This window comes from Vipera berus (assembly GCF_964194415.1).
Source record: "Vipera berus genome assembly, chromosome: 10".
Taxonomy (NCBI): Eukaryota; Metazoa; Chordata; class Lepidosauria; order Squamata; family Viperidae; genus Vipera; species Vipera berus.
In genome coordinates, this window is record NC_138213.1 from 16,054,536 (window position 1) to 16,069,161 (window position 14,626).

The 14,626-nt window shown below is 42.7% G+C and overlaps 1 protein-coding gene across 1 annotated transcript; it reads right to left on the reverse strand.

Annotated features, from left to right (window-relative positions):
• Positions 1-1,160: 1,160 nt before the first annotated feature.
• Positions 1,161-2,200, reverse strand: LOC308672626 (leukotriene B4 receptor 1-like; the record flags this gene model as incomplete). Its single annotated transcript, XM_081335673.1, has 1 exon — positions 1,161-2,200. Exon 1 carries the CDS (start codon positions 2,169-2,171, stop codon positions 1,161-1,163), a length of 1,011 nt encoding a protein of 336 aa, XP_081191799.1. The 5' UTR covers positions 2,172-2,200.
• Positions 2,201-14,626: the final 12,426 nt, after the last annotated feature.

Sequence of the window (14,626 nt, forward strand, 5' to 3'; positions counted from 1 at the left end):
TATACAATAAATCAGATAGTTCACTGGCAAATGAAATTCCCCCTGGAAAAAAAAACATTATGCTGTTACACCTTGTGGGACCCAGCCCCAAAACTCGTGTTTTATTTATCACACATGCCAAAATATATGCCAGAACATCTAATTACCTTAAACTTCATTAATCTATAATCTCCTTTTGTATAAAAAGCAGATAAGACCAATTACCTTCATTACTATACAATACAAAAATATCAACAAATCATAGAATATTGAGCAAAGTTTTTTGATTTCTCCAACACTTGAGAAGCTGAACCAAAAGTAGGAAACACTGGGCTGGAGAAACTATCTGGATATTGTGAAGAGACATTGTCAATAACGGATCCTCCTCAGAAAAAAAATCTTTAAAGACCATCTTATTTTTATTAGTCTAAGCAGGGTCACAGTCCGAAAGTGGAGCGACAAAGCCAGAGTGCATTTAATTACATTACGTTACATTCAGGGACGCGGTGGCTCAGTGGGTTAGGACGCTGAGCTTGTCGATCAGAAGGTTGGCAGTTTGGCAGGTCAAATCCCGAGTGCTGCATAGCAGAGCGAGCGCCTGTTAGTCATCCCAGCTTCTGCCAACCTAGCAGTTCGAAAGCACGTAAAAAAGGCAAGTAGAAAAATTGGGACCACTACAGTGGGAAGGTAACAGTGTTCTGTGCGCTTTTGGCGTCTAGTCATGCTGGCCACATGACCACGGAGACATCCTCGGACAAGCGCTGGCTCTTCAGCTTTGAAACGGAGATGAGCACCGGCCCCTAGAGTTGGAAACGACTAGCACGCATGTGCGGGGGAACCTTTACCTTTACCTTACATTCACAAATAGCTTTGTACAGTAGTGACACCAATCACTTTGGGAGTGCATGGCTCCGTCCCTCCTTTCTGCAGATCTAAAACCTAGCAGATATTTGGAACTGTGTATTGTGCAAAACTGCACAGAATTCTACACGCAAGTAGCAGACAAATATAGAACCCGGTCTAGGAAAAAAAACCCAAGAGAAATGTAGCAGTTTTCCATATTAAAAAAATCTGAATAGGATTTAGGTGGTTGATAAGAACTCATCGAAAGCCAAGAACAGTATCTAAATTTTAGGAAAAGTCCTTGCTATGGGCTGAGGACACTTTTCCTGCTGTTGGCACTAGACTATCTCTGTGCTTGTCAAACTTTCCTCTTTTTCATCTGGAGAAGGTGTTTCCAGTTTGGACTCCTGCCTCTCCGAAGGGGCCACTTGTTCGAAGAGTTTGGACAACTTTGTAAACCTGGCATTGCTTCGAATGTTCCTAGCAGCAAAAGCGTAGAGGAGCGGGTTGATGCAACTGCTAATAAAAATAACCGCGCCCGCAATCCACGCTCCTGCCTCTGAAATCTTCTCCAAGGTTTGAGCGGTCTCTGAATTTGAGTCCTGCAGCAGAACTGAGATGACTGTTACGAGGTTGAAGAAGTGGTGGGGGAACCAACACAGACAAAAAGTCACTACCACGGATGTAATCAACTTGGTGGAGCGTCGCTTTGATGGACAAGCCATGACCCCAATTCTTTTGCCCACATAGATGTAGCAGGTGCAGATGACAGCGAAGGGAACTACGAAGCCCAAAATGCTTTCAGACAAGAGGTGGATAACCTCTTGAGAGTCAGTTGCATACTCACGAGTGGCACACTGCAGGCCCCCTACAGTGTCATCGATGGCCTGAAATGGGATGATAGCTGATCCAAGGACAATGGAGAAGAACCAGATCATGACCACCACCAGGTGGATGACCACTGTCTTCTTCCATCGTTGAAGAGCAAAGGGATGAACGACAGCCAGGAACCGCTCAAGACTGAGACACATGACGAAGAAGACGCTGGCGTACAAGCTACAGTAAATAACAAACACCAGACCTTTGCAGGCGCCGATCCCAAAGAGCCACTGGTTGGCAAAAGAATAGATCCAGATTGGCAGGGTCACAAGAATCAGGAGATCAGCCACAGCCAATTGTAGGATGAGCACAACGGTTGGAGGCTTCTTCTTCATTCGTCCACAAATGGTCCAGATGACCAAAGAATTTCCAGGGATTCCAAGGACAAAGGAAAAACTCAGGATCAGACAGATGAAAATCTTTGCCACTGACATTGGCAGGTGATCATCAATTTCTGTAGGTGGAGTCATTTTGATCTAGCCCACAGACTGGATTTATCCAGTAGTTATTCAGGGTGCATAGAGTCCTCAAAATCTAGAGCAGCAAGAGGGCTGGCCTGCCTCTTCATCAGAGTAGAAGATGACAGAAAATGCCTCAACTCTCTCTACACTGCCAGCACGTAGAGATCTTCAATCACAGTTTCACATCCTTTCTGATTTCTGCTAAGCCTTGGTTTTCCTATTTTTGAGAGGCTAAACCACACAGCTACATCATTATTATGAAATAAAAGGGAGATGTGTCTTAGATTTTAAAACTGAAAGCAGAAGCTGAACTCTTTGGAGAGTGACAGTCAGGAGATCATCAACAATGCAAGTTCCAGACTTAAAAATTAACAATTAATCTAAGCCAGGGCTTTTCAATCAGCGGTACCACCTGTGGTACATTGGCAACTGGCAGGTGGTATGCGACCATCCTAGAAAAGTGGTAGCAGAGGAGGGGAATGAGCTGAACCGGTGGCAGCACCGCACGAGCCTGAGCGAGAGACGGCTGGAGCTGCAGGGCAGTCAGGGCTCAGCGGAAGCGCCAGGATCAGCGCCAGGCTCCAGCTGGAGCTCGGCGCTGATCCTGGCGCTTCTGAGCCCAGAAGAAGCGCCGATCAGCTGGAATGTTGCAGCATCTCCAGGGTCTTGTGATTTACATTCAGATGCTTGGCAACTGATTCATATTTATGATGGTCACAGTGTCCCAGGGTCATGTGAAGTGACCAAAACCTGCTGCAACCACCCAGCAGACAGGGGGGAATAAAAACCAAACACCCACCACCCCACCCTCACTGCCAATCCTCAACAGAAATGCTCACAACAATGAAAACCTTGGAGAGGAGGAAGAGCGCTGCTGGGCAGGCAGGCAGGTGTCTTGCTCGGCTGTGGCTTGGGGGGGCACTCTTTTCAGTCCCATTGAAACTTCGAACAGTCACTAAGCGAACCATTGTAAGTCGAGGACTACCTGTACTTCATCTGGCTTATTAAACAAACGTATTGGAAGAAAACTAGCGAGCCTGGTCCCGAATTATAATTTTTCACCTTTTATTTTCTTTCACACTAGGTAAAAATCTGGAAATTTCTGAGCTACTTTATGCGTAGTAGAATATTATTTATGATTTGTTTCATGGGCTTAACTTTTTAAGATCCATGTTCCCACATGAAAAAACAGCTGGCGTGGTGCCTGGAAAGTACATTAAAAAAAAACGAAAAAGTCATGGTGAGAGAGTAACTTCCCCCCAAATTTATTACTTATTTCATTTATTTATTAAATGTATATGCCGCCCATCTCACTATCGGGTGATTCTGGCTTATGATGGTGTAAAGAAAGAGGCATCATCATCATTCTAACCATTGTCTATCCACTGTAGGATGAAGGCCTTTTCCGCACATTTCCAATCTTGAGTCCTGAGTTTTCTTTTGCCAATTGGGCCCACGATACATGCTGATGACTTGGTTGTGCAGTGGTTAGAATGCAGTATGGCAGGCTGCTTCTGCTGATTGCCAGCTGCCAGAGGTTTGATCCTGATCAGCTCAAGGTTGACTCATCCTTCCATCCTTCTGAGGTCAGTAAAATGAGGGCCCAGATGGTTGGGGGCAAATGAACTGACTCTGTAAACCGCTTAGAGAGGGCTGAAAAGCACTGTGAAGCGGTATCTAAGTCTAAGTGCTATTTTCTATTGCCCTTCCTTCTATCCATCCATCTACCCATCCGTGATGGTTAGAATGCAGGCTAATTCCGCTGACTGCCAAGAGTTCGATCCTGACCGGCTCAAGGTTGACTCAGCCTTCCATCCTTCCGAGGTCAGTAATATGAGGACCCAGATTGTTGGGGGCAATTAAGCTGACTCTGTGAACTGCTTAGAGAGGGCTGAAAAGCACCGTGAAGCGGTATCTAAGTCTAAGTGCTATTGCTAGTGCTCTTGATGTCGTTGATCCGTCTTGTTTTAGGTCTCTTTCCTGGACACTTTTTATCAAGTGGGATCCATTCTACGACTGCCTTGCTCCACCTGCCATTGGTTCGTCTTGTTCTGTGATCAGCCCATTTCCATTTCCCTGAATACAAGACATTAAAACGTAAGTACGTGAAAAATACTAACAAGTTTCCCAAAGAAGTGTCCGAACTTTTGGAAATGTTTTGTCATGAAAAGCCTGTTGCGCAATATTCTGCAATGCTAATATTACAATATATTTGCCATGCATTTCAGGTGTGGCCTGTTACACCTGTTCTTCCTGTCGCAGAGGTAGCCCAGCCAGGTTACCTTGAGCAAATATCCAGGACTTGTGGTCTCCTTTTCATGGTGTGGATATTTGCTGCCCCCTGGTGGCAACGTTAAAGAAATGGCTCATAACCAAACAAGGAAGCTGAAGTTCCAGAGCTGACCTGTACTCAAGAGATAAGGGAGGTGCAGGTACTCATCCTGTAGATACTTTGGAAAGAATGCAGAAAGGCATCTGACTGTTCTGCTTTGCTTACCTTTTTGGTGTGACGTAGGAGATGGTTAGTTGAGAGCTGGGTCGGAACTAGCTCTTTTTCTGTAGTTATTTATTTCGGCTATTTTTCAGAATACAAAATACAGACGAGGCCATTAAAAGGAGCATAAGAGGATGGGGGGGGGAAGAATAAGATGATAATTACTTGAGGGGAGGAAAGGAAAAAGGCATAAATGCATCTCTTTTCTATTCTTTTTTGCTTTTTTTCATTCCTTTTTTCTTCTCCCCCCCCTTTTTTTTTTGTTTCATACACTTTTACTGTCTTGGAAAAATTCTATTTAAAAATATACTTCTCTCTCTTCCCCCCACCCTCCACTACAGTGACCACCGCAATGGATTCAGAAAACCACAGTTAAACCAAAGAGAGAAAAAAATAATGGAAACCAAAGAAAGAATGATATTAAAAAAGTAAATATGTTAAACCTAATAACGGACAGCGGTTTCACCATTACCGGCCTGAAAAATATTAGGCCTTTGTAGGTAATATATCCAAAGGGACGCGGTGGCTCAGTGGGTTAGGACGCTGAGCTTGTCGATCAGAAGGTCGGCAGTTTGGCGGGTCGAATCCCGAATGCCGCGTAGCAGAGTGAGCGCCTGTTACTCGTCCCAGCTTCTGCCAACCTAGCAGCTCGAAAGCACGTAAAAAGGCAAGTAGAAAAATAGGGACCACCACGGTGGGAAGGTAACAGCGTTCCATGCACCTTTGGCGTCCAGTCATGCCGGCCACATGACCACGGAGACGTCCTCGGACAAGCGCTGGCTCTTCGGCTTTGAAACGGAGATGAGCACCTAGAGTCGGAAACGACTAGCACGCATGTGCGGGGGAACCTTTACCTTTTTACCTTTTTTAGTTAATATATAGAGTGCACAGGGAAGATTGCAGATGTTTTAAAAACTGCTCTCAGGATTTGGACGGGAGAATAGACTGGGACCCCAGATTCTGTGTGCTATTCTGGTATTACAAAAGGAAGGAAATTCTCTGCCCTCATTTCTACATTATACAGGTGGTCCCCGACTTACAGCAGTTCATTTAGGGACCGTTCAAAGTTACTGCGCCACTGAAAAAAATGACTTATGACCATTTTTCCACACATACGACCGTTGCAGCGTCCCCACGGTCCTGTGAGCAAAAGTCAGACATTTGGCAACTGACTCATACTTATGACGGTTGCAAGGGCCCGGGGTCATGTGATCATCTTCTGACAAGCAAAATCAATGAGATTCAATTAACCATTTTCCTAACTTAACAACCGCAGTGATTCACTTAACAATCATAGTAAGAAAGGTCGTAAAATGGGGCAAAACTCACTTAACAACTGTTTTCCTTAGCAACAGATTTTGAGCTCAGTTATGGTCTTAAGTCAAGGACTACCTATTTTTGTGTATATAAACACCCATACATATATAGACATCTCTGTGTGTGTTATATTATGTATCTCTGTGTTTGTTATATTGTGTATATGTATATGTATGTTGTGTGTATTATATATATATATATATATATATATATATATATATATATATATATATATATATATATATATATATATATATATATATATATATATATATATATGTATATATATATATATATATATATATATATATATATATATATATATATATATATATATATATATATATATATATATATATATATAAAGGTACACACGGCGGCGGAGGCCTAAAGCAAAAAGGTTTTATAAAACCCATCTGAAGGCCTAGGACTGGGGCAACGGCGCGTGTGCCCACAGAGAGGGCTCTGCGTGCCACCAGTGGCACGCGTGCCATAGGTTCGCCATCACGGGTCTAGAGTTTCCTGCCTGAACACAGGATGGACTAGAAGACCTCCAAGGTCTCTTCCAAGTCTATTATTATTGTTATTGTTATTTATTGTTATATTTGATTCTGATTCCACTCCTTTCATAAATTGTTTTCGGTTAAAAATAAAACTCTATGTAGGTTTGCCTGCTATCCACAGAAAAACCGCTCTTGTTTAAATTTGCTCAAGCTTCTGATTTTTCTGCTTCTTCACGGTGCACCCTTTTGCTAAAAGCAAAGCTTTTCTTAAAGACACGATGGTCCTGGCTGTTTCTGTTTGCAATTCCTTTCATCTTCCTTTTCACAACAGCTCTTCTCTGAGTTGACGTTTACACTGAGTTGACCTCTACATTGTAATCGGAGGATCTGCCTTGGTTGGTTATTACCAGGGACTTGCTTGCCTGTACATTTTGTCCAAAGACTGTTATTGCTCTTCACTTGCTCAGGACATTTATTTGCTATCTAAAGAATTAGGTGTTGCTAGCAGACTTCGTCATGCTAAAGAACTTTTTCATAACACAGCGATACCTCGGTTACTCATTGTTAATTGGTTCCGTGAGGTACAAAGAGCACCAAAAACAATTGGCACCAACCATTTCCCCCCCAACCCCGTAAGGAATAATGTAGCGAGTCACAAGGCAGCCGACACCGACAAGTTCTAGCTTGTGCGTTGAGTACCAAACAAACGACGAGGACCGGGAGAAAATTTCCACGTCAAAATGTGTCGAGTACCAAATTCGATGAGTTTCAAAGCAGTTGAGTACCAAGGTACCACCTTACTGGAACACCACAGATTATTTAGAGAGCCAAGTTGGTGAACGTATGAGGCCAGAGACTGAGGGTGCATGAGTTCTAGTCTTGCCTTAGGCCCAAAGTTAGCGGAGTGATCCTGGACTAGTCTGGCTTTCTCAGACCTGGGAAGCTGGCAATGGCAGACAATTAGCGAAATCTTGCCAAGAAAAATGCAAGGATTTATGTAGCAGTCTCCAGGGTCTGTCAGTGACACGGTCAGTGAGAAATTTCCTGTCAGCGAGAACAGTCACGGGGACGACTTGCCTTCTCAGAAGTTGTGGATGCTCCGTCGCTGGAGGTTTTCAAGAAGAAATTGGACAGCCACTTGTCAGGAAAGGTATAAGGATCTCCTGCCATTATTCTATGTTTAATCTAGTAACTCAGATAAGTAGAGTTTTAGTTTCCCTGCGAAGTCAGTCTTGGAGAAGCAACGGGAAGTTCAAACCTCCAAAACTGTAACAGTAACAGAATGGGAAGGGACCTTAGAGGTCATCTAGTCCAACTCCATGCTCTCACAGGAGACCTATACTATTTCTGACAAATGCATACTATTTCTGAAAAATATTTTACTATTTCTATACCATTTCTGATAAATGATATATCTTGACGCAGTCTACCTCAGAGGGATGATCCTATAGATGATATAGTTGGATTGGCTGCCTCTTGGTTTGTTCACTTAGCTGGATTCCCCCTACACACACACACACACACACACACACACACACACACACACACACACACGTTTTGCTTCTCCAGAGATGGACCAAGAGAATCTATTCTCTGAAGCAGAAGGATTCATACACACCACTGGTGATGTACTATTCATCGTTCTAAGAGGATTTCCAGAATAGCAATAGCACTTAAACTTATATACCGCTTCACAGTGCTTTACAGCCCTCTCGAAGCGGTTTACAGACTCAGCCTTTTGCCCCCCAACAATCTGGGTCCTCATTTTACCAACCTCGGAAGGATGCAAGGCTGAGCCAACCTTGAGCCGGTGAGAAACAAACTCCTGGCAGTGGGCAGAGTCAGCCTACAATGTTGCATTCTAACCACTGCACCACCACAGAAGGAAGGAAGGAAGGAGATAAGAGAGGGAGGGAGAGAGGGAGGGAGGAATAGGAATAGCACTTAAACGTATATGCAGCTTCACAATGCTTTACAGCCCTCTCTAAGCGGTTTACACAGTCAGCTTATTGTCCCGAACAATCTGGGCCCTCATTTTACCAACCTCGGAAGGATGGAAGGCTGAGTCAACCTTGAGCCAGTGAGAATTGAACTGCTGGCAGCCGGTAGTCAGCAGAAGCAGCCTGCAGTGCTGTATTGTACCCATTGCACCACGGAATGGCAAAAAGATTCAAAGGCTGCCCATCCCATTTAAGTCTAATGTAGCACATTGTGTAGATTGTGTCCCTAAGTGGCCAATGACCGTCCAGATGCATGGTGCACTCCTGCCTCAATTCAGTGCTCAGAGGATGTTGTAAGTGGCAAAGCTGCACACCTTAGGCCTAGGCCAGGCAACCTTGGCTCTTTTATGACTCATGGACTTCAACTCCCAGAATTCCTGGGCCAGCATGGCTCAGCTTGGAAACCTCTCCCTTTCCCATCAGCATGGCTGGCTCAGGAATTCTGGGAATTGAAGTCCACGAGTCATCAAAGAGCCGAGGTTGCCTACCCCTGCCTTAGGCACACCAAAGCTGCTGTTTTGGATCGATGGGCTATTTACCTGGGAACATCCAGGTTAGTTCTGAGTTAGGATTGTAGAGAGTTCAAATTTGGGGTATGGCATAATTCAGCGTGTAGAATTACAGCTAGTCTTGGACTTAAGACCACCGTTGAGCCTAAAATTCCTGTTGCTAAATGAGACAGTTGTTAAGTGAATTTTGCCCCATTTTACGACCTTTCGTGCCGCATTTGTTAAGTGAGTCACTGCAAGTTGTGAAGTCCCCATTAACTTTGCTTGTCAGAAGGAGGCAAAAGGGGATCTTATGACCCCGGGACACTGCAACCGTCATCAATGTGAGTCAGTTGCCAAGCATCTGAATTTTGATCATGTGACCATGAAGATGCCGCGATTCCAGCTTCCTTCGAGCAAGCATTTGCCGGTGTATTAGTCTAATAAAGGACTTTTAAGGTAAGCAATGCCTCAGAGTCACTTGAAAAGCCCATAGGTCGGAAACTTGACATCTTGTAGCTCAGGGTTGACCTGAAGGCTCCTTGGGACTCTCTGAGCTTGCTTTTTTTCTTGCAGATGTTTCATTACCCAACTAGGTAACATCATCAGCTAGCACTGATGGGGAATGAATGATTGGGTGAGGAGGAGAAGGAGGAGGAGGAGGAGGAAGAGGAAGAGGAGGACTGTGTGGTCCTTGGCTCTCTGAGTTTGCTTGTTTTCTTGCAGATGTTTCATTACCCAACTAGGTAACATCAGCAGCTAGCACTGATGGGTTAACAATGATTGGAGGAGGAGGAGGAGGAGGAGGAGGAGGAGGAGGATGACTGTGGGGTCCTTGGGACTCTCTGAGCTTGCTTTTTTTCTTGCAGACATTTCATTACCCAACTAGGTAACATCATCAACTAGCACTGATGGGGAATGAATGATTGGGGAATGAAACGTCTGCAAGACAACAAGCAAGCTCGGATAGCCCCAAGGACCCTCAAGGGGATTAAGTAGATTTTAATTTGATTTGTAGGTTAGGGCACAGCCAGTTATTGTACCTTACAAAATTAAACCAAACACAATTTTAACATGTTAAAATCATTTAAACAGTTAGGTTTGTCTTTTTTTAAAGCTAGTCTTGTTTATGCTCGTGAGGGGAATATGCACACTTTGCAATATTGTAGGACTTTCATTTAAATAGACTAAGCTTGTGAATTAGATTTCTGGTTTTTCTAAATGTTGCTTGGCTTTTATGGCTGGTTTTTAAATTGCAAAATGTGCACACACACTCACACCTACACTTACAGTGGTCCTCCCAGTTATTTCTCTGTGCCCTGTACTCAGCATTTGTTGCCAATGGAGGGAGCCAATTTTCTGAAGTACAGTACTTAGTACTGCAATTGCACAACTGTATTACGCCATCACAAAACACACCTTTGTCTGGCAAGACATATACCGCTGCCTTGGGAAATCTTTTCTAGAGGCTTGGAGAAAGGGCAATTTCACAGTCTCATTTACACATGACTTACTTCATCTGCATATTTAGAAACATGCCTGTGCGCTGTGCGCCAAGATGGGAAAAATTAATGTTAAGAAATATCAATAACAAAAGCACGTAGACTTATATACAGCTACACAGTGCTTTACATCCCTAAGTGGTTTACACAGTCAGCATATTTGCCCCCAACAATCTGGACCCTCATTTTACTGACCCTGGAAGCGTGGAAATTCTGAGTCAAACCTCAACTGGTGAGGATCGAACTCCTGGCAGTCGGCAGAATTAGCCTGCAATGCTACATTCTAACCACTGTGCATCATTCATGGATGGATGGATGGATGGATGGATAGAAGGAAGGGCAATAGCAACAGCACTTAGATTTATAAACCGCTTCGCACTGCTTTACAGCCCTCTCTAAGCAGTTTACAGAGTCAGCATATTTGCTCCCAACAATCTGGGTCCTCATTTGACTGACCTCGGAAGGAAGGAAGGCTGAGTCAGTCTTGAGCTGGTCAGGATCGAACTGCTGGCAGTTGGCAAAATTAGACTGCAATACTGCATTCCAACCACTGGGTCACCATGGCTCAAAGATACCAACCCTTTTTCCTTTAATAATGGAGTAGTTTACCCATCAAGACACTGTTAAACATGTAAGAGAGGGAATTTTAACACTTATAAACTTGCCTTGGTCTAGATTTGGCAACGTGCAGTAGGTAGTGAATGGTGCACAATCTTTTAATAATAATTTTATTAATATCATAATACAGGAAATGGAACTGTCTGGCCAACCCCTATACCAGCCTTAAAAAACCCTGGAAACTGCTGTCTATGCATCACTAATTTGGGGAAAATTGCAATAGATAGGTGGTTAACTATACCATTATCTTGGCATTGCTATTCAGGAAAGTTGAGATTGTCTACATATGGGGAGTCATTCAAGAACTCTCCAGAATGTCCACAAACTAACAATACAATGCTACCCCTGCAAAATGGATCCCAGAACTCACTGATATTGTTCATGAAACCCACACATCTTAAAGTGCGAATCACTGAGTTATATAAACATATGAAGAAGAAAGCAACTAAATTTGCATGACACATACAAAGACTAAGTCCATTCAGTCCATCAATTCACTCTTTTGTGCAAGTGAAATGAATATAAAGCCATCATATTCTGGCTACTTTAGTCCATGATGGCTTCCATTAACATCGTTATTGCTAAACTAGGTGGCTGTGACAGCCTTGGCATCTTGCCTTGTTCTTACATAGACTCCCAAAGTCATAACACAAGTCCTCTTTGTTTTCAGTATACAGACACAGGGAAGTTGTCAAGAAAAACCTTTGGCATACAACACATACTTTAATGGAATTCTCAGCAGTTCTTTTTCTTTTTAATGGCATACTCAACTCTGAATGAAAAAGTTAAACGATTTTATGCTTATAATATCGACATCCTATATTGTAACTAATACTGCATTGATCGAAAGCTCTTCTCCATTTTCAACCCTCTAAGTTATCTAAAGAATAGAATGTCAATCATCTTACATTAATATTGTACAAATATCTCCGTCCTGTATTGAAATAATGCAATGTATCAAGGTTTATAATGAGAAAGAAAGAAAGAAAGAAAGAAAAAGAAAGAGAAAGAAAGAAAGAAAGAAAGAAAGAAAGAAAGAAAGAAAGAAAGAGAAAGAAAGAAAGAAAAGGGAGAAAGGGAGGGAGGGAGGGAGGGAGGGAGAAGGAATGAAGGAGCAACCAAGGGAGGGAGCGAGGGAGAGGAAGAAAGGAAAGAAGGTGTTAGGCACAAAAAACCAGACCCACATCTCAAAAGTTCAATTAGTATTTTATTGCTCAAGCCTATGCAAAGGAATCTTCTCAGACTGACAGTGTACATCTGGGTGAAACTAGATAAGGTTCAGTGGCATTCAAGGGGTGGGAGGCTGGACTTTGTTCTTTTGTGACAACATAGAGTTTAGACAACTGTAAACTGATGTCTTGTTTGACTCCTCCCCTTGGCTCTGCAAGTCTCTCTCCTCTGGAAGGGAGAAAGGAAGGCAGAAATGCAGGAAAAAGAGAGAGAGAAAGAAATGTCTGCCAATAGTTCAGAAAAAGACATTTTCTTTTGGTCTGGAATTTTGCTGTCGGAGAGAGTTGGCCCATCCTGTCTAGCATTTGATTGCTTTGTTTTTTTAATTATTATTATCAGATAAATCTATATATCAACTAGCAAGTCGAGTTTGGGACATCAGCATACAAGATTGGGTTGGAACAAGCTTGCCAAGGTGTAGATTAGGATCACCTAAGGAGCAATAATAATAATAATCAGTGCTTTTTTGTAAAAGAAAAAGGTGCCGGAACTCACACATGTCATACAACCCGCCTTGCCTACCCTACAAGGTTCCATCCAAAAAAGGTGCCGGAACTCCGTTCTGAGCATTCTATGACAAAAAAAAGCCCTGATAATATTAATATGGGATTGAAATCTGCTGGGCAATTTTGAAGAATATTTCTTCCTTCCTAAAATAAACTTTTGTCTATTCTAAAAATGCTTCGATTTATTTTATTTTATTTTACTTTCTTTTCTCTTCTTTTATTCTTTTATTTTCTTTTATTATTTCATTTCATTCTGTATTTTTATTCACATTCTTGCCTTTCTGAGCCTGATGACTGGATATGTGGAAGTACTGTAACTGCTGTTTCCAATTACACACCTTTGCATCATCTCCGTGTTGTCCACAACCGTCCTCTAAGTCTACTCTTGCGTCATTTTGGTATCTTCCTTCATCCTTTTCTACTGAATTGCAAAAAACAAACAAACAAAAAAAACCCAGACACATGATACATACCCACAAACTACAACAGTTGCTTTTGAGAAACTTATAAGCAAGGTATGAAGACAATATTCTTTTTTGGAACAACCGCTATTCTAGCCCTTGTGAAGGCTTCATTTGTCCCTCCTGGCAAAATTATCTCTCTGTTTTCTCTCATAACTCAACTTGAACCCTTTTAAAGCCATCTAAGAAACAAACTGAGAATATCACAGATAACCAAGAAAACAAACAAAGGAATCCTAGGACAAATTAAACCAGAGTTCTCACTTATGACCAGGATCACAATATTATATTTTGGGGAACATATTATGATGCAAAGGTGCAGCCCCTTTGAGAAGTCCATGAAAGGAAGAAGGAAAAAGAAGAAGACAACCAGGAGCAAGGTGGAGAGACTTGATTTCAGATGATGGGTACCCTATTCGGAGACCTGAAGAGCAAGGTTCAGGACACATTATCCTGGAGAAGAACTATTTATGTGGTTCCTAAGATTCAATGTCATCTTGATGGACCATAAACAATCAAGAAATGAACTGGATAGCCTGGATTCTCTTCAGATTGAATAAATCAGGGGTGTCCAACCTTGGCAAATTTAAGACTTATGGATTTCAACTCTCATATTTCCCCCACCATACATGGTAGCTGGGGAGTTTTTTTTATCCCATTTATATCCTGCCCTTCTCCAAAGACTCAGGGCGGCTTACAATCTAAAGCACAAATCAATGTGCTTAGCAATGGCCTTCATTCTATGTATATGCCTGCTTATTAGGGCTTTCACACACACCCCAAGCGGCATTATTACAAAGTCAGCTTAATTGCCCCCAACAATCTGGGTCCTCATTTTACCTACCTCGGAAGGATGGAAGGCTGAGTCAACCTTGAGCCTGGTGGGACTCGAACCTGCACTAATTGCAGGCAGCTGGTGTTACTTAAGGAGGCATTAGCCCACTGCTCCACCAAGTTGAAGCCCACAAGACATAAAGTTGTCAAGGTTGGACTTTCCTGGGATAAATCTTAAAATTTCCATTATACCGTCATCCTCAACTAATTCATTTGTGTGTCATGCTAAGGAACTGGAATGGAACTGGAGCTGAAGTCAACGCAACAGAGAGCCCCTTAGTTTTCTGATCCTTGTTGCTTAGGTACCAAGAACCTGACCATCTATGAAGACCATCCATGAAGACCATTCGTGAAGACCATCCTCCATCTAGGAAAACTTCAAAGATTCACGAGGAACAAACAAATGTTTCTTTCCCCTTTCAGGAAAAAAACAACTCCCCAGCTGTGACACCAGGCCTGACACACAGCTCATAGTTGGAGGAAGTAGAAATAGGTCAATAAGTACATGAAA